Raw genomic sequence first — 21,281 nt, 5'->3', positions numbered from 1 at the left:
TGTTTGTTTACATTTGAAGAAAACACAAGGGCTGCCTTCTCCTGACTGCCTGAACGGATTTCCAAGCGGATTTTTTTGTTTGAAAGCTGTGAAAAGCATGCACATGCATAGTGCATGATCTGTGCACGAATGTGTGCACCAGCATGCACTCTATTTGCCAGACCCATGAAATGGGTAGGCCTACATAAGCAAATGTCGGTCTGTCTGTCCGGGTTTTCTATATAAAGGGTATATATGATGATGACATGATGATGACATGCCTACAAAAGGCATGATGTCATAAATGATGATGACAGACAGGGGGTCTGGCACAACCAGGTTGACCTGGTCTAGTTTTTTAACCCTTTGTTGGCAAAACGGCAAAATAAGAGGTCCCACTTTATATACGGCACCGACAGAGTTAACAGTTTTACTGCCAGATGTTATTATTTATTTATTGGGTCTGGTGCCAGCAAAAAGCAGCTTACCTTTGCGACGTTATAGACAAATATTATTCCTTTTTCCTTTTTTTTTCTTTTTCTTTTTTTTTTTATTATTACATATGTACTTTGGCCATACTGGCAGCAGAGGGCAGCCTCATGCAATAATTAATGTGAATTGGCCGCGCTCGGCTGCCATCCATTCAGACCACTGAATCGCATCAGAGCAACAGATCCACAGAAAAAAGCCAGGAAGTGATTTGGTTCTCCGTTGATGTTAACGTGTAGTGGATTTTTGAGAGCAGCGTTACGGGAGATGCTTTTACTGTACACACCCACGCGACCCCTCGTCAGCTTACGGACATCAACAAGGTAAAAGAACGAGCGTTCCTATTGGCTTTGAGCAGCGTAGAGAATTGGGGCGAACAGGAACGTCTGTAGCAGTAAGAGAGTTAAAGGTGATAGTCTTCAGATGTGCTGTTCAGTTATTCAATATACAATATGGTAAATGTTGCATTTATATAGTGTCTTTGTGCGTGTGTTACCTGATAGTTCATGATGGGAGGTGGGGGTGTGTGTGTGTGTGTGTGTGTGTGTGTGTGTGTGTGTGTGTGTGTGTGTGTGTGTGTGTGTGTGTGTGTGTGTGTGTGTGTGTGTGTGTGTGTGTGTGTTTTACCTGGTAGTTCATGATGGTGTGTGTGTGTGTGCAGGGGCGGGACTATAGGCGATGCAGCCGATGCAGTCGCATTAGGGCCCGGAGGCGGGAGGGCCCGTCGGCCTCGCGGGGGATTTTATTTTTTATTTTTTTTCTCCCCTGCGCTGCAAGCTGGCTATCATCAACACAAACGCGTAGTAGGGGCTATGGCTACTTATATTTCCAGGACAATTTCAAAATAAACATGTTGAATGATCGATTGTATTTGAAAAAAATAAAATAAAGACTTTTGTTTTGAAATGTGCTTCTGTGCAGAGAGGAAATGGCTTTCATAGGAAGTCCCTTTACCTCTCTGTCTTCCGTGCGTATTATGGACTCATGGTGAAATGAACAACACACTGACTACAGGCATAAAGGAATAACACCAATACAAGACCATGTAGGTAGGCTATAAAGGCATTAAACATCGTCCTCTGCTCCTCTCATCCTAACTCAACACTTGGTGAGTCGTGACTCGTGGCTATATATTAGAGTTAGACTAGAGTAATGATGATGGAATGGATGCTAATGCTAATGCTATGCTGCCTGCTGGCTAATGTACACTGTTGTGGGCTATAGTGGCTACGTGAACCAGAACCACTGTTTCCTATAACACTGGGGTCTGGATCGATGCGTGCAAGTTGCTGTAGTAGACAGTGGTGTAAAATGATGTAGATTAACTGAAAAGCTTTTGGAACTGAATGATTATATGATACTGGTGTTGTCTGTCTGTTGTGTTGGTAAACCATTATTGTTTATGTCGGACTTCTGCGCTGTTTGCGGCGTGAGTTTCGGTGCTCTAATCAAATGGTTTGCGGATTCGGAATCACAAGAATCTTAGCTTTCAAATGGTATACAGCTTGCAAAGAAATAAACCGCGGAAACCGATCAAATCCGCGATAAAACGTGATCAAAACCGCGAAAAACCGCCAATTTTTTCCGCGCACGCTTTCGCGCGCGTGCAGTGGGGGGGGGGGGGGCTGTGGTGAAAACCTCGCATTAGGGCCCGGCGGGGGGGTCGGCCCGCCACTGTGTGTGTGTGTGTGGTTACCTGGTAGTTCATGATGGCTCTCAGACACATGATGCAGACGTGCACGTCGTCTTTCTTACAAACCAGACGGGAGTTCTTCAGAGTCTTACGACTGGGCAGAGTGTTGGACCTGCACACTAGAGTGGAACTACACACACACACACACACACACGCACACACACACACACACACACACACACACACACACACACACACACACACACACACACACACACACACACACACACACGCACAAACGTTTGTATTACTATACTAGTAAGACGCCTCAAAGCCCTAAAGGGCGAGGTCGCGCCATGTCTTGGCCATCTGGCCAGTGATGTATATCGGACCAGTTACCCATATATGGAGATCCATGTACTGTATATGGAGATATGCTGTGAGAGCCCAAACATGCTTACTCAGTTATTTGTTATGTGAAAGTCCTATGATGTCTACAGCATACATACTGTAACTTTTATGCCCATATATGGAGATCCCTGTCTGTAGAACCAGGCACACATATATGGGCTGTCTTGGCCATCTGTCTTCACCATATATGGATTCTGTTAGTGTGTTATGTTGCCGATGTGGCCTCCATATATGGGCATTCCTATATGAAGTCCTGTTAGATATGGGCTTAATATTGATAACATCAGGGAACTCCACATATGGGCATAAAAGGGATTCTGTTAGTGTAGTTCCCCTGACATCACAGTGATGTCAGAGTGTGATGTCAGAGCGGTAAACCCATATAGACCGTAAAAAAAGTGTACAAGTCCAGAGAGAGAGAGAGACAGACAGACAGACAGACAGACAGACAGACAGACAGACAGACAGACAGACAGACAGACAGACAGACAGACAGACAGACAGACAGACAGACGTTTCACATACTTAACTTTACTATATCATCAACATTTCAGGATGGTGATTTTAAGAATTACATTTTGAAGCCTACAAAGCCAAAAATTGGCAGATCTACAAGCTCACAGTGGGCTTGAAGATCAGCTATATTCCGCGGTTTGTGACATAAAGTATGTCTCGCGAGGATTCCAAAGTGTTATTTAGACAAAATAACATCAACATAATGTAAGAAAGAACAGGATTGTTCTCGTAGGCCTGGTGATCGGTTGTTTCATGTACCTTATAGCAAGGGTCTTCAACAGGGGGTCCCGGACCCCTAGGGGGTCCTCAGAGTTACTACAGGGGGTCCTCCAAATCACCAAATGTTTGTGTGATAGAAACTTCTTTTATCCTTTTTTATATTAACCATTTGAGACCTAGTGTCCATGTCAACTATGAACAGGTTGTGGTGGTCCCTGCTCTGGTCCAGAGCGTCAGCTGCGCTGATGCTCTGACTCAAAGACTAGACCAGGATGTCTCTTCCCCTACCAGCGCTCAACTTGAGTCAAAATAAACTAAACTACTTCACTACTCACCAAACCAAAGGTAGTTTTGTGTTGTTGAAAGTCTATTCTCCGCGGTGGTGAACCCCTCAGCACCCCACCTACTCTGTAAAATACATTAGTTTTGTCATGAAATAAAATGCAACCACCTCTAGCCGGGAGCGAGCCACCGCAGACACAACCCGGAAAGCAGCCGGTCGAGGTGGGTGCGTTTTATTTCATGACAAAAATAAGTATGCGATAAGGTCTTGCTGCGTGGTCATTATGGCTTATATGGACACGACAGCCTGAAGTTGGATACGGCACTGAATCCACGCAGTGCAGCCTGAATGCAGCAGGTGTTCTGAGCCGTTGATTAGGCAGCGGTGAATTATAGAGCGGAGCGGTCATTATACGCCTATAATTCACCGCTGATTTCAGCACTCGACCAATCAGAATCAAGTGTAGCACCCAGCCATGAACCAGCGACAACAGCCCTGCTAATCGGGCTCAGCCCTATTAGCACGACTGGTTGTGCGTTGGACTGGCGAGTGGGAGTCCTGGGTTCAATCCCCGCTTCCGCGTATCACTACATCCCGCCAGATGTAATGATACGCGGGGCTGTTGTCGCTGGTTCATGGCTGGGTGCTACACAAGCATTCAACCAAGCCGGGTAATAATGTAATAGTGAGTAGGTGCGGTGCTGAGAGGTTTCCCACCGCAGAGAATAGAATTCAACAACACAAAACGACCTTTGGTTTGGTGAGTAGTGAAGTAGTTTATTTCGTAGGGGTACAGAAATCTTGGTCTAGTCTTCTAGTCTGCTTCATCTTTCTCTCGACTAAGGGGTCCCTGCTTCATCTCTCTCTCGACTAAGGGGTCCTTGGGCTGAACACGTTGAAGACCCCTCCTACCTTATAGAGTGTCGTGAGGCGCGGGGCAGCATGTTGTTTCCAGAGGAGGGGGAGGGGAGGTTGCTGTCGCCATGGAGATCCTCGATGGAGCGACTCCACGGGGACTCCACCGACGACTCGCTCTCTGACTGCTCTCCATCGAAGCTACACGCACACACACACACACACACACACACACACACACACACACACACACACACACACACACACACACACACACACACACACACACACACACACACATGCACGTTTTTCTTTTACTTGAGTAAAAGTATCAATACTGTAATATAGTTAAGGCTATCTTCTAAAAATCGACAAATCGACAAGTCGTTTTAAGCCATGGAAATCGACTCCAATTTGAGTCGACGCGACGCGTTCGGTTAAGAGGAGGAGAAGCAAGCTGTCAGAATCCCATATTAAATAACCTGCCACGTCACAAACGCACGTCCAAGAAGTAAACAATCTACTAAAGTCAGATTAACATACACAAGTGTAGGCTACTAGTTACATTTTCTAATTAAGTGCTTCTGAATTGTTCCAGAGTTTTCTAATCCATGCTGTTTGTGTTACGCTGTGTTTGCGTCCATGACATGTCCACACTGCTGGCTCTAGCTGGGACGTGCATGGGCTGTGCTCCCCCTGTGCACGATCCGTTGATTCTGAATCTGTTCTCGACACTGACTCCTTACTCAGTCAGTGCTCTGTGTCCCGCGACTGCGGACTGGATCCCATCGTTCATTTAAAATAGCCGTTCAAGAGAGCCGAATCGTTCGCGAATGTCTCATCTCTACTGCACGCTGCCGAGAGACGGGGCAGAGTTGAACAGCGGAGAAGTTGTATTTGTTTTAACTGTGATATCGGTGTGCACTGCTGTGCAGATAACGTACTCGTGTTGTGCACTGTGTATTCAATTCATCTTAATGTATTATTGTATTATGTTGACGTGGTTTAAAGCAACACTTGATTTTTTTCAAGTGTTAAACATGCCAGAGACATTTTCCCGTTGCACATTTAACTAAATACCATATTCTCAATCTCAACTCTCAATTCCTATCCTAATGGACTCCAAGGCAACAGTGCTTGGTGAGAGAAATCATCGCACCGTACCACACCAAGAGGAAATATCTCCGGTTGCCAGATTCTGTGGGTGAAACAAGCGACCAGGTCTACGAAAACAAGCCCAAAGGTTTCACCACTTGAGCTCTATTACATTAGCTATTTTCTAAAAGAATGTTGAAAGCAAGGCCAGCTACACTTCAGAAACGAGCCCAAACAAAAGCAACCCGCAACTAGAGACTTTACAGGAAAAATGAGCAGGCCTGGCAACACTGTCAAACCAGTCTTAGCCAGCAGTCTGAATGCGATGTTCGTCGCCGACTTTTAAATGCCAAGTTTGCCAACTAATGCCAGCAGGCAGCTGTTGGATGTAGGCTGTTTGGTGTGGAGACACCTTTAAGCTGTCACCAAAACAGACTACAAGAGACTCTTTCCAACTCCTTCAAACTGGCAGTCTGTGGCTCCACACCAAATGCAACGCCCGTCCCCTCGCCCGCACATTTATAATGGTATATATTCCGCCTGTTTTCACCCGTCAAACACAGGTACCCGTCGGGTACCCGCGGGACCCCGACCCGGGCCGCTGCAGGACTCTGCACCGTGCCACTGCTGTATTCGTGCTCTTCCTGAAATGTAATCGTTTCTGCGCGGATTGGCTATTCCTTAGACCCACCCCCACCCTCTGCGCTCATTGGAGGAGCCGCCATTTCGGACGGGATGAACTGCAGATTCATATTACAACACCAGACCAGAGAAACAGTCCGCTCTGAGAGTGGGCGGGAACCAGGCTAGAATAGTATAGTATAGTAATAAACAGACAGACTTACGTCACAGCGTACTGAGCAAAGGACAGATATTCCACTAGAACGTCCAGACCCTGGTTCTCCTCATTGAGGAACTCTCTGACCCAGCTGAAAACAATTACAAATAATTATTATAATTAATTGGAAGACACATTTTAATTAACATCATTAACGTATTAATTCATCTGTTAACAGTCAGACAGACAGACAGACAGACAGACAGACAGACAGACAGACAGACAGACAGACAGACAGACATACCCTATATGGTTGGTTCGTAGCGAGATCTCCAGTTCTCTCAGGGTCTGAGTGGATTCTTGAACTCTACGACGAAACTTCTAGACAGAGAGAGAGAGAGAGAGAGAGAGAGAGAGAGAGAGAGAGAGAGAGAGAGAGAGAGAAAGCAGAACCCGTGTTTACTGACGTCGCTCCCATGTAGAGGAGCAGCGTATTACCCTGATCTGTAACTCTGAGAGTGTACAGACCTGTAAGGGTCTATTTGGCACCATGTGTACACTTTCAGAATTAAACACCCGTAGTAAAGGTCCTTGTGAAACCCCCTCATGAGGGTCCCTAGGGCTGGGAAACTGGACAACAGGGTGTTTCTGCTTAAAGGGCCAGTTCACCTCTGGGACAACCAGATCTTATTGTATTATTGTTTGGGACAAGATCAACACAATCCTGAGTTATTTTCTGTGTTCAATCTGTGTTTTGAAATATTTTAGTATTTCAGCATGAATGATGATGCGTCATCACTGCATCATATGATGCAAAACGCATCACTGATGATACAAAATGCATCATTCATGCTGAAAAACACAGATTGAACACACAAAATAACTCTTGTGTTGACTTGTATTGATCGTGTCCCAAACAACAATAAAATAAGATCTGGTTGTCCTAGCCTTACATTAAGACGCACCTGCAGTGGCTTCCGCATTCTGGCTTTAGGATGGCTGCAGGGAGCGTCTTACCGACTATACAGACAGGTCGGGGGCATGGTCGGCAAAACTGCAATTACGACTCTACATGCACAAAAATGCGAAATATAGCACATTGCAGAAGTTCTGCAAGATGTATGCGACTTGTCCGGAAGCCTTGTTTAATGTATTAGTCCGTATTTTTAAATAAAATTAGTTTTTACCAAGTGTCAACTTTTCCTCGTTTGCTACAACGTTAGCTGCAACAGCGCCCGTTGGTGGCTGGAAGCATTATTCCGTATACACTTACGTCATGTCCTTGTATGAGCGAATGGGGGAATGGATGAACGTCACGTGATAAGTGCAGCCATCTTTAACCAAACCAGAGATGCTAGATTTGGAAAAGACACACACTTGGTAAAAACTCATTTTATTTAAACATACGGACTAATACATTAAACAAGGCTACCGTACAAGTCGCAAAAACCTTGCAGAACTTGTACGGAAGATATGTCTCGCATGTGTGCATGTGTAGAGCCGCAGTAGCAGTTTTGCAGACCATACTCCCGACCTGTCTGTCAAAGCGTTAAGACGCTCCTGTAGCCAATACGTCATCAATGCAGAAGCTACTACAGGTGCGAATTAATGTAAGGCTATGGTTGTCCCAGAGGTGAAGTGGCCCTTTAATAGACCCCATGGACACTTGGACAGTCATTTAGGATCGATATAAGTAGGAAGATTAGCCTAGAAGTGATTTAGGGCGGAGTTGTCCTTTAAAACTGGATGAATGGCCACCCTACACAGGATGTGTATTGTTTTAACCATGGCGTTTATTTATTTCCCAGGGTACCTTGCGTGTGACGGCGGGATCCAGGAAACCTCTGAGCTTCTGGATGTACGTGTGGGGGGGGTTCTTGACCTGGAAGCGTTCCTATGGTAACCACACACGCACGCACACACACGCACACGCACACACACACACACACACACGCGCACGCGCACGCGCACGCGCACGCACACGCACGCGCACGCACACGCACACGCACACGCACACACACACACACGAATAATTAGAGAGATACCAACATCATTTTCTCTCTCATGCAATTCCAAACGTCAGATTTGTCGCACCATGGGTGTCAAACTGCAGCCGGAAGTTCAGTAGAATGCACTGGAGTCACTGGAAGTTTGGTAGAATGCACTGGAGTCAGTGGAAGTTCAGTAGAACACACTGGAGTCAGTGGAAGTTCAGTAGAATGCACTGGAGTCAGTGGAAGTTCAGTAGAATGCACTGGAGTCAGTGGAAGTTCAGTAGAACACACTGGAGTCAGTGGAAGTTCAGTAGAACACACTGGAGTCAGTGGAAGTTCAGTAGAACGCACTGGAGTCAGTGGAAGTTCAGTAGAAAGTTCAGTAGAACACACTGGAGTCAGTGGAAGTTCAGTAGAACACACTGGAGTCAGTGGAAGTTCAGTAGAACACACTGGAGTCAGTGGAAGTTCAGTAGAATGCACTGGAGTCAGTGGAAGTTCAGTAGAATGCACTGGAGTCAGTGGAAGTTCAGTAGAAAGTTCAGTAGAACACACTGGAGTCAGTGGAAGTTCAGTAGAACACACTGGAGTCAGTGGAAGTTCAGTAGAACGCACTGGAGTCAGTGGAAGTTCAGTAGAACGCACTGGAGTCAGTGGAAGTTCAGTAGAACACACTGGAGTCAGTGGAAGTTCAGTAGAATGCACTGGAGTCAGTGGAAGTTCAGTAGAACACACTGGAGTCAGTGGAAGTTCAGTAGAACACACTGGAGTCAGTGGAAGTTCAGTAGAACACACTGGAGTCAGTGGAAGTTCAGTAGAACGCACTGGAGTCAGTGGAAGTTCAGTAGAACACACTGGAGTCAGTGGAAGTTCAGTAGAACACACTGGAGTCAGTGGAAGTTCAGTAGAACACACTGGAGTCAGTGGAAGTTCAGTAGAAAGTTCAGTAGAACACACTGGAGTTAGTGGAAGTTCAGTAGAACACACTGGAGTCAGTGGAAGTTCAGTAGAACACACTGGAGTCAGTGGAAGTTCAGACATTTATAAAATACTCGCTTCAGGAAATAAAAGAAGGCATGTCACACTTTTTTTTCTGCTGTGTTGATTTTCGATGTGCGCACTGTGTCATTTTATGGAGGTTTCTAAAGAGTATAAAGTATGTTTCTGAACGCATTGCGAGACTGCACCTGTCTGGAAACCAAATCTCGCGATAGGCCTACTTCCGAGTAGCCTCGCGTAGCCAGGCTTACTCATCTGCGAAGAGAAAAGCCTGGTGACAATATCAGGCAGAGACTGTTCAACTTCCGCCGTGAGAATTTCAACGGAAGACTACAACGCATGACGTAACTTCCGTTAAACACAGCACTTCCGCAAGAACCAACCGGAAGTCATATTGTGGCCAGGGTAGCGAGGCAGATAAAGTGCATATTACAGGTGAATCGTTCACTTGCGGATACAAGCACCAAAATTGGCACACATACTCCTTAGGCATTGCTCTTTTCAGAAAACCATCTGGCCAAAAAAAAAATCAAGATGGCGGCCAATTTTCATGATGGCCGCCATTGAATATACAGTAATCTTGCATTCCGCAATAAAATCCCATAGACTTGTCCTATTTGAAAAATTTTGGTGTCAAATCATACATTTATCACTATGTAGAATCCAAATTTGGACCCATGGACTTACTCAATGGCTTCCTTGTACCATATATCAGTCCCGGAATCTTAATATTCTGCTAATAGTGTGGTGCGATGCGTCCAAAAAACAGCTCCCGTAGGATTTTTGTGCTAAAATTGATCTTTTTGCAGATCCTGGTTCTATAGAGTCCAAACTATGAGAAAATGATGGGTGTCAACTTTTCCGGACCCCCACCCCCTTTCTGGGGGTCATCTAGTTTGGGACCTGCATGCCAGAACAGTACGCCAGCCAGTTAATGTCCAATTTTCTTAATATTAGGGTTGTTTTGTAGGTTTTAAAACATTCTGAGTTCATTTATTACACTTTTGAAGCAGCCAGAATAAGCTTTCTGACTTTTGGTTGGGGTCTTTCCTCACCTGGGACCCCCCCAGATGGACCCCTGAGCCTATCTCAGTACTCGCTCTGCTCCTGCTCCAGAACAATGTCATATTAGATCATAATTGAAGCATAAACTTTTTGTTCTGAAAACAAAAAAAAAGTAGTAACAAATACCAGGGGTCTTCCACAGGGGCTTCGGGACCCCTGGGGGTCCTCGGACTTACTACCTCGTGTGATAAGAAGTGTACTTCTAAGGATTTCTTTGCTAAAATGTATTTTTTTACTGCTTTGGCATTTATAGGGACCAAACTGTCAGAAAATGATGGGTGTCAGATTTTCCTGACCCCAGCCCCCTTTCTGGGGGGTCATCTATGTTAGGACCTCGCAGAACAGTATGTCAGCCAGTTAATGTCCAATTCTCATAATATTAGAGTTGTTTTGAAGGTTTTAAAACATTCTAAGTTCATATATTGCACTTTTGAAGCAGCCAGAATAACCTTTATGACTTTTGGTGGGGGTCTCTCCTCACCTGGGACCCCCGGAATGACCCCTGAGCCTATCTCAGTACAGTCCTTGCTCTGCTCCTGCTCCAGAACAATTAGATCATACTTGAAGCATAAAAGCTTTTGTACCTGTACCTGGGCTCTGTAGCTAATACCAGGGGTCTTCCACAGGGTCCGGGACCCCCAGGTGTCCTCAGCGTTACTACAGGGGGCCATCCAAACGGCTGTTTACCCATATATGGAGACCCCCTGGTACCCATATATGGAGGTCCATGTACTGTATATGGAGATATGCTGTGAGAGCCCAAACATGCTTACTCAGTTATTTGTTATGTGAAAGTACTATGATGTCCATGACAACTGACAACATACCCTTTTATGCCCATACATGGAGATCCCTGTCTGTAGAACCAGTCACACAGATATGGGCTGTCTTGGCCATCTGTCTTGGCCATATATGGATATGTGGTATGTGGCCAATGTGTCCTCCATATATGGGCATTCCCATATGAAGTCCTGTTAGATATGGGCTTAATATTGAAGACATCAGGGAACTCCATATATGGACCTTGTCATACATCTTGAATCTATGACCTCAGCATCAAAGGCTGGATTGGGGTATGTCCCTGTGACAAACTATTATCATGTCCACTAGGGGTACTTAATGTACATCAAGCAGCCTCACAGAAACAGGACATAGACTCCTGCCCTATGAGCCTCAGGGCTGGGCAGTGGGTTGCCTTTGGCCAAAGACAGAACTTAAAGTGGATTCTGTTCATGACCTGTGTTGCACTCTTGCAGAAAAGAGCAAAGGGATGCTCTTCTTCCATGCCTTCACTGGCTGCGATGTTGTTTCAGCATTCCGCGTAAAGGGGAAGAAGTCTGCGTGGCAAACCTGGAATGTTTGTGATGAGGCTTCTGGTGTCTTCAGCAAACTCAGCCATTACCCACCTGTAGTGGATGATGAAGACCTGAAAACCTTGGAGAAGTTTGTGGTCATGATGTACGACCGATCCAGCACAGCTGAAGGTGTCAATGATGCGAGGTTGGACTTGTTTGCTCGGAAGCAGAGGCCATACGAAGCCATTCCTCCAACGCAAGCAGCACTGAAGCAACATGTGAAGCGCGCTTCCTATCAAGCGGCCTGCATCTGGAGTCAGTCAACAGTATGTCAACCAGAAATGCAGACTCCTGACAACTGGGGCTGGACCAAGAAAGGAGATCTGTGGCAGATTGATTGGACTGAGCTCCCACCCATTGCAGAGAGTTGCCAGCAGCTGACCAAGTGTGGATGCAAGTTGGAATGCTGCAGTCGATGCAAATGCTACCACTTTGGTCTGACCTGCACGGCACTGTGCAGCTGCAGGTGCGAGGTTTAGAAGCGTTGTAGTATAGGCCTACTATACTATTGTACTATACTGCCTAGGCCCTAGAAAAAAAGAAAAAAAAAGAAAAGACAAAAAAAAAACTACCTCCTGCCTCGACGGGATCATCACCTTATCGTGGTGAGGCAGTTTGCGTGTCTCCATGACCCCCAGAGCTATGTCGGCAGGAGTCTTGTACTCCTGTACTCCTGGCAGGGTTACCCAAGTCGAAAAGGTCGAAGAATAGAGACTAGACAAAGAGTGATCCCACGGCGCTATTATATCTACCATGCATTTTAGCCGCGTCAGCCGCTGTGCATTGAAATCCGCTCTGTTGAGTTACTACATTACTACATTACCCCCCCCCCCCCCCCCCCCCCCCACACACACACACACACACACACACACACACACACTATAAACCTCTAACAATACTAAGATATACACTACCACCCATTTTATCCGAGTCAGACATAACACAAACCTCTAATTTAGCAGAATATTAGGATTCCGGGACTGATATATGGTACAAGGAAGCCAGTGAGTAAGTCCATGGGTCCAAATTTGGATTCTACATAGTGTAAAATGTATGATTTGACACCAAGATCATTCAAATAGGACAGGTCTATGGTATTTTATGGCGGCCATCTTGAAAAATGGCCGCCATCTTGAAATTTGATTTGGCCAGATGGTTTTATGAAAAGAGCAATCCCTAAGGAGTATGTGTGCCAATTTTGGTGCTTGTATCCGCAAGTGAACGATTATTTCTGTTATCTGCCCGGCTAGGGTGACTTCCGAGACAGAAACGATATACTGTATGCCGCTATTTAGATCCCTCAATAAAATGATGCACTGTGCACAACGAAAAGCAAGTGATTGTAAAAATGATATGTCTTCTTTTATATTCCTGAACTGATTCTATGACAAAGCTCTCAGTGGTTCATAAACAGTGTTTGTTGATGAGCGGATCCAGCTCAGCTCCATTCACTGACACGTGTTTCATTGCACTTCCAGAGTGAGTTTTGGCTCCCTTGGTAAGCATCATGACCGTCATGGCGCATGCCTGGTGCTCACGTGTTTCCCTTCCTTCTATAATAAGAAAGTGACGCTTGATTTGGAATCGTACATGAGTTCCCGGCGGGAGCGCTTGTTTCCGTTGACCAGGACGGATGAGCGCCGTCTCAGGCGACCTTGAGCCACGTGAGATGTGTGTTGTGAAGGTCTCTTGAGCCGACTCAGCGCCGCCCGAGTTACATACACTGGAGTACAGAATAGTAAATCTATTTTTCGGCACCTCCGTGCGGTCCAAGCGAACAAAAAGGAGCGCTCCCTAGCTCCGGTTCAGCCAATGAGACGCGTTAGTTAGTCTGGGTCATGGCCATGGCAGCGGCCAATCACAGGACACTTCCTGGTTCTCACCTGGTCACAGATCAGCTCCCACTTCTTCTCGTTGTCATAGCAACGCAACAACCGCACCTTGTCTGGAGGAAGATTCATGGAGTTCTGAGAGAGAGAGAGAGAGAGAGAGAGAGAGAGAGAGAGAGAGAGAGAGCATTAATTAACTCAGCCAAATGAAACCGTACGGTTTCAACACCTCACCGTCGTACGGTGAGGTGTTGAAATTAGGGCATTAACGACTTGTGATTTTTTGTGAGTCGACTCGACTCAGTAAAAAGTTGAGTTGAAGTCTACTTTATCGTTTGATGACGACATCACACACGACCCCCCGATTATTTTGGGGGGTCCCCAGATGATTAACTTAATGTGAAACATTGTTTTCTCACTCAACTGTAAACAAACCAACATAAAGTTTAAGTATATAGAGGGTATCTGCACATTTCTAAAGTGACAATTTAAGGACTTTTTAATACCTCTAAAATGATAAATTAAACATTGTCCAAATTGTCAAATATTAGAGGCAGAAATTGTGAAAATGGCTTTTTTCACAATAGAAAGCATTTTTTTTTTCAACTTCGACTTTCTCTGATGGGAGTCGACTTGTGTAATGAAGTCGACTGAGTCAACTTTTCCGTTATTAATACCCTAGTTGTTGTAGCGACACAGCGCTGGGGTCACAACAATCTGTTTTCAGATGGACGTCCATGAGACTCCACAGTTCCAGACAAAGCCGCTTTTTTTCATTCTCTTTGCTCTTTTGCCTTTTGCACTCTCTTTCTTCCTAAGTCATTGTTACTTATTATTTTATCTTTAGATGTGTTGTTTTTCTGTTCTTGTCTCCACCAGCCGAAGGCAGTGGGAGAGTATGTTTTCGCCCCTGTCCGTCCGTGCATGCGTCCGTCCGTCCGTCCGTCCGTCCGTCCGTCCGTGCATCCGTCCGTGGGTGCGTCCGTCCTCCGAGATTGTGTACAGCTAATCTCTGGCGCCGTTGGCCCGGTCGCTGCCAAACTGAGCACACACCTTCCCTGGATGCCAATTCAGAACCTCTGCCCCACATTTTTCAAATGGCCCTGTTCTAGTGCCACCATGAGGCAGATGTTTGCAAAACACATTTCTGTACACTACTCCTACAGATTTTGTCCAAAAATCCTACAAATTGGTAGACAGTATCTCTACAGTCATGTGCTCATCATGGATACGTCTGATTTTCCACATTCCATCCTGATTGGCTACAATTGGCTTCCAAAGTTTGCAGGATTGCTCCGTTTTGAACAAAATGCCTCAAATCATGAACACAGCGTGCAATCTTGCTGAAATTGGGCGTGCACGTTCCCACTAGGTAGAGGAAGAAATGCCACTTCCAATTTCTCAAATCAGCCTCATGGTGGTGCTATAACAGGGCCTGGTGGAGACCTGTCCTCGGAAGAGCACTGCTTCTAGTTCTGCTTTATGTTATATACCACTGCATTGTCTGTAAGGAAGCCGAACAAGAATACGTTTTACTCTTTTGTACCTGTACAAAAGACATAACAACTAGAAGAAGTGCTCTTCCGAGCACAGGTCTCCACCAGGCCACGCGTCCTGGTGGTGCTATAATAGGCAAATGTAAAAAGGGTGACATGTGTTCTTCACCAATCTTAGACCTTTCATGGCGCCACCATGAGGCTGATTTGAACATTTTGTAGTGTAATTTCTTCCTTGGCCTTTTGCGAATGTGCGTGCACAATTTCATTACAATTGCACGCTGTGTTTGATTTGAGGCATTTTGTTCGAAACGGATCAATCCTGCAAATTTTGGAGGCCAATCTGTCTCATATTTAATATGGGACAGATCCGTCTTGATCATATGCCTGTAGAGATACTGTGTACTGATTTGTGTTAATTTTGGTAAAATCTGAAGGAGTAATATCCAAAAATGTGTATTACATAAGTCGGCCTCCTGGTGGCGCTATAAATGGCTGATGTGAAAAATGCAAGAAAGGGTTTTTCCTTGGCCTATAGGGAGTGCGCTTACAAAGTTTGAAACTGATCGGTGGAGTTATAGGTAAAACCACAAATTGGCCTGTTATAGCGCCACCATGAGGCTGATTTCAAAAGTTTGAAGTGGCATTTCTTCTTCGGCCTAGTGGGAACGTGTGTGTGTGATTCCATGTTAATTGCACTCTGCGTTTGTGATTTGAGGCATTTTGTCCAAAATGGACCAATCTTACAAACTTTGAAAGCCAATATCAGCCAATCAGGATGGAATATGGACAATCAGACAGATCTGTGTCGTTCACATGACTATAGAGATACTGTCTACCGATTTGCGTGATTTTTGGACAAAATCTGTAGGAGTAGTGTACAGAAATGTGTTTTGCAAACATCGGCCTCATGGTGGCGCTAGAACAGGGTCATTTGAAAAATGTGGGTCAGACGTTCTGAATTGGCATCCAGGGAGTGTGTGCTCATTTTGGCAGCGACCGGGCCAACGGCGCCGGAGATTAGCTGTACACAAACTCCGGAGGATGGACGGACGGACGGACGGACGGACGGACGGACGGACGGACGGACGGACGGACGGACGGACAGGGGCGAAAACATACTCTCCCCCTGCCTTCGGTTGGTGGAGACAATAAAGTAGAAGCTTGAACCTTGAACCTGTGATTTGCCAGTCTGTCTTAAGACTCCTGACCTCCCGACCCCATTAGTGTGGTTCAACAGAATCCCCGTCACAGAATGCCCGTGATATGGAGATCCCTGATGTCATCAATATTAAGCCCATATCTAACAGGACTTCATATGGGAATGCCCCTATATGGAGGCCTCATACTACACTAACAGAATCCATATATGGCCAAGACAGCCCATATCTGTGTGGCTGGTTCTACAGACAGGGATCCTCATATACGGGCATAAAAGAGATTGTATGTATGATGTCAGATGTCATAGACACATAACATAACGAATAACTGAGCAATCATGTTTGGGCTCTCACAGCATATCTCCATATAGCCTACATGGATCTCCATATATGGATATCAGGGGTCTCCATATATGGGTAACTGGTCCGATATACATCACTGGCCAGATGGCCAAGACATGGCCCTTAGGCCTCTTACTGGTAAACTGTTTAACATTATTGTTAAACCATTTTGTCCTGACGTTTCTTCCAGGTTTTTTTTTTCCATTAACCCTGTTGCAATATTTCTTTCTCAGGGTGGGGTCCTCTCCTCCCATGAGGTCTCTGCTCTGTAGCGTCACTGTCGGGCAGAAACCTTGTATCTCCAAGTTTCAAATGTGTACCTCTTTTGGTAAAGCAAAGCCCTGCTTCATCATACAAGACTGTCGCACAAAACTAGTGAAAACAGCAGATCTACAAGCAGTGTGCTTGTAGATCTGCTGTTTTCACTAGTTTAGTACATTTTATAGATGATAAATACAAAACGAACGGTTTTGGACATACAAGGTTTCCACCCGACAACGACGATATGCTATAAATCTCAGAGTGAAAATTATAATGTAGGGGTGCCTCGGATTAAAAAAATATATTTATGGGGTGCCCTGAGACAAAAAGGTTTGGGAACCCCTGCTCTAGCGTGATGTAGCTACAGTCATGGCTAAAACGTATTGGCACCCTTACCTTGCATTTGTTTAAAAAAAACACACAATGGTCTAGATTAGACTGAAGGAACATCAAGGTCTCTGGAGATGGACTTGGAGCCTTCAGATTGTCCATGCTTGGATACAATCTGACCTCTGACCTCCTGACTATTCTCCCCTTGTTTTATTGTGTCCATGCTTAATGGGTCATGCAGTGACACCAAACAGCAGAATGAGGAATTTACTCCAAATTCTTCTAAACTGGGTGGATTAGTGCTTACTAAAGATTAAACTGGATGGATTAGTGCTTACTAAATATTAAACTGGATGGATTAGTGCTTACTAAATATTAAGGTCAACTTGGACTCACCACAGGTGAGTTCCAGGTGAACAGCCTGCTTGAAATTCAACCACAGTGTATTTAAAGGAGTAGTTCACCACTTTTCAACCTGTCTTCATATAATAGGTCCTCATTAATGTTCATGATGAAAAAATCACAATTTTTTTCTACTCAGTCCAAGTCTCCTAGGAGAGCTGTGGGAAGTTCAGAATCCATCGTCTTGTGACATCATCATTTTCCAAAAAAAGAAATATTTTTGAAAAGAATATTTAGATTTTTATTATCGCGAGAACAATGGCTTCCACTTTAAAATTGCAACTTTTCAGGAATAGAAAGCCTGCAGTTTCTATAAGCTGGATTGGCAATCGATGATGTCACAAGACGATGGGTTTCTGACCTGCTCACAGCCCTCCTCTGAGAAAAAAAAAAAAAAAAAAAGCTATTTTTGAGTGAGGACCAAATTATATGAACATAGGTTGAAAAGTGGTGGAGTGCCCCTTTAAGTATTTATGCTGCTCCTGGACACCCTTGCTGACCTAGGCATCACTGGGACGGCACTAAAGTGGTTCTCCTCCTACCTGTCGGACCGGACCTACCAGGTCTCATGGAAAGGTTTGCTTTCATCCCCCCGAACCCTCCAAACGGGATTGCCCCAGGGATCCGTACTTGGCCCTCTGCTGTTCTCCCTGTACACCAAATCCCTTGGTGCTGTCATCTCTGCTCACAACCTATCCTATCACTGCTATGCTGATGACACTCAACTGTTTTTGTCCTTCCCCCCTTCTGCCACCCAGGTGGAAGAGCGCATTGCTGCATGTCTGGCCGACATCTCACAGTGGATGTCAGCCCACCACCTCAAGCTGAACCCGGACAAGACAGACTCTTCTTCCCATCTAAGTCTTGCCCCATGCAAGATCTCACTATTTCCATAGATAATGCATTGGTGACTTCGGTTCCTACTGCTAGAAACCTTGGTGTGGTCCTGGACAGCCAGCTATCATTCAAGGCACACATTGCATCAGTCACCCGGTCCTGTAGGTTCACACTTTATAACATCCGTAAAATTAGACCCTTCCTCACCCAGGAGTCAGCCCAGCTCCTCATCCAGACATCTGTTGACTATTGTAACTCTCTCCTCACTGGTCTCCCGGCATGTGTACTTAAACCTCTCCAACTGATCCAAAATGCCGCAGCATGACTGGTCTTAAACCAGACAGAATTCTCACATGTCTCCCCCCTTCTCCGCTCCCTCCACTGGCTCCCGGGTGCGGCCCGCACTGAATACAAAACACTGATGCTGACCTTCAAAGCAGCCAAAGGTATGGCTCCTCCATACCTCCAAGACCTGATCAACCCCTACACCCCCACCCGTTCACTCAGATCAGCCAACACAGGGATGCTGACAAAACTCTCGCTAAAAACTCCAGGGCAAAGAGACAGTTTGCCCTCCTGGCCCCCAAGCTGTGGAATAAACTCCCTGTCGCACTTAGAACAACGGACTCACTCGCTAGCTTTCGCCGTGGACTGAAGACTCACCTTTTCAGACTCCACCAAAACCCTTGGCACTACTGAAACACTCATGACCATACATGAAGCTAGTTAGCATTTGTTTTTAGGTTTTTTAGGAACCTTTTTCTTGACTGATTATTTTCTTTTCTAGATAGATATTCATTTGCATTTGTTATATTGCTGTTGATGTACTGACATATTATCTTGTTTATTATTGTGATGTTTTATCTGCTTATTGTAAGTCGCTTTGGATTAAAAGCGTCTGCTAAATGCCTAAACTGTAAACTATGTTGCTGTGTAGAATGAGCTTGGATTCTGTATTTATTCTAGTTTTATGTTGTGTTCCTCTGCAAACCAAATACTGTATGTTGATGCAAAAAAAAGAATCATTTGCCAAGCAAGAAGATTCTTTTTTCTTTTTTCTTTTTTACGAATGCATGGGTGCCAATACTTTTAGCCACAACTGTAGGCTAGGTTCTAAACAAGGAAGCATGTTTGCAGTTATATTTTTAAGCATTAATTAAGCATTTCTACATGAAAAGTATGCAACTTTTGCGATGTTGAAAAAATGTGGTAGCGAGTTGGGTAAAGTGTACATGAGATGAGCTTGGGGGGTGTCTACCTCCAAGCTTCTGACAATGCCAGAAACAATTACAATATAACAGAGTATTTCTTTTCTACTCTGTAGTATTGATACTTTTACTTAAGTAAGAAATGTGAGTACTTTTTCCACCACTGCCTAACCCCACTAGTCTCGCGAGGCCAGACTGTTGCCTCCACGATTTGGGAAATGCTCCCGTCAACAGTCTGGGGCACGGAAATAGAAAAGATGAGTGCGAGATTAAGCGGATGTGACGCAACCGCTCCCTTGGTGCAGTAACAATAACATGTCCTACTGGAAGCGTTAAGTCTCCTTTCAATATTTCTGGGGGTGTTATTACGTCTTTCTCTGGTGTTATTGTTGGTGTTACCTCCATGATGTTTTCAAATGTTTTCTTAAACTATACACCCATAACAAGAATAGGCCGCTCGAATGACTTTGTCTGAGCTATTGTGTTTCTGTTGTGTTTGCAATGGGACCACAGTTCAGTGCAGCAGTGGCTACTTCCGATATTACTCGCCGTTCGGGAGCTGCCAGACTCTATATAGCATTCGGAGATTGTGGAATAGTTGTCTGGCTACGCGAGACTATAACCCCACTAACCCTGTGAACCTTTCCACGCTATTAGACATCTCCACTATAAATGTTGTTTTCACCCCTGAATTACATTGTTACTTTAAGCAGTAAAGACTGTTAAGACCCTAAAGTCTAAAGATCTTTATCAAGCACAGTGGTTCTCAACCTTTTCAGTCCACGACCCCCAAAACAATCACATTTTAACTGAGGACCCCCCCCCCCCCCCCCCCCGCACCCTGACAAGCACTAAGAGTTGAGGCATTACATTTTGTATAACACGGTTCTGTTGTGAAAACAGCAGATCTACATGAGCATGTATATCTGCTGTTTTAAGAAATTCTGCCTCTAATATTTGACAATTTGGCTTTTTAAGAGGAGGAAAGACCCCTAGCTGCTGGGTTCCGAAGTAGCAAACCAGAAGGTATGCGGTCAGCCTAAGCCTGACAGCCTGAGTCTGCCATCCAAGATGAACGATATTCTCATGACTAATCGGGAATGATGCAAGTTGAGCTGGCTGCCTCTGGCGAGGGTGTATATTACAGTATATAGTAGATAGAGAGGGTGTATATTACAGTATATAGTAGATAGAGAGGGTGTATATTACAGTATATAGTAGATAGAGAGGGTGTATATTACAGTATATAGTAGATAGAGAGGGTGTATAGTGTTAGTGTATAATGGCCGAAACACCCCAAGACCTGGAGGAACACTACTGATGATGCGTCCTAAATTAAAACCTAACCTCAACCCCCACCCCTCACTTGCATCCATCATTCACCACCAAGACGAGACACACACACTCTCACACATGTGCCTGCACAAAGAAAATCAACATCTCATCCTGTGTTTCTTAAACTGTCCATAAATTGTCACTTTAGAAATGTGCAGATACCCTCTATACACTTAAACTTTATGTTGGTTTGTTTACTGTTCAGTGAGAAAACACTGTTTTACATTAAAGATAATTACCTGGGGAAAATCATTTGGGGACCCCCTAGGGGTCCCGACCCACAGGTTGAGAACCACTGCTTTACAGCATCTTGATCTAGACTTTCAGTATGAGTACAGACCGTGAAAGCGCGGCCTCACGATCCTGCTGGCTTTTTGGGTTTCAAGCGGGAGGTGTCAGAAAAGTTACCA

The 21,281-nt window shown here is 45.0% G+C and overlaps 1 protein-coding gene across 1 annotated transcript in view; it reads right to left on the bottom strand.

Annotated features, from left to right (window-relative positions):
* LOC308280505 (formin-like protein 2) overlaps positions 1 to 21,281 on the bottom strand; it is a gene marked incomplete at both ends in the record, with an annotated part of 62,390 nt that overhangs the window by 37,488 nt on the left and 3,621 nt on the right. Inside the window, 6 exons of the mRNA XM_080720795.1 lie at positions 2,165 to 2,291; positions 4,443 to 4,586; positions 6,326 to 6,409; positions 6,563 to 6,639; positions 8,072 to 8,152; positions 13,555 to 13,638. Of these exons, the coding sequence (XP_080576921.1) occupies positions 2,165 to 2,291; positions 4,443 to 4,586; positions 6,326 to 6,409; positions 6,563 to 6,639; positions 8,072 to 8,152; positions 13,555 to 13,638 (597 nt within the window). The remainder of the gene's footprint in view (positions 1 to 2,164; positions 2,292 to 4,442; positions 4,587 to 6,325; positions 6,410 to 6,562; positions 6,640 to 8,071; positions 8,153 to 13,554; positions 13,639 to 21,281) is intronic.

This window comes from Nannobrachium achirus (assembly GCF_963921795.1).
Source record: "Nannobrachium achirus genome assembly, chromosome: 24".
NCBI lineage: Eukaryota > Metazoa > Chordata > Actinopteri > Myctophiformes > Myctophidae > Nannobrachium > Nannobrachium achirus.
Note: the sequence above shows the minus strand (reverse complement) of the source record. Positions and strands in the feature narration are given on the sequence as shown.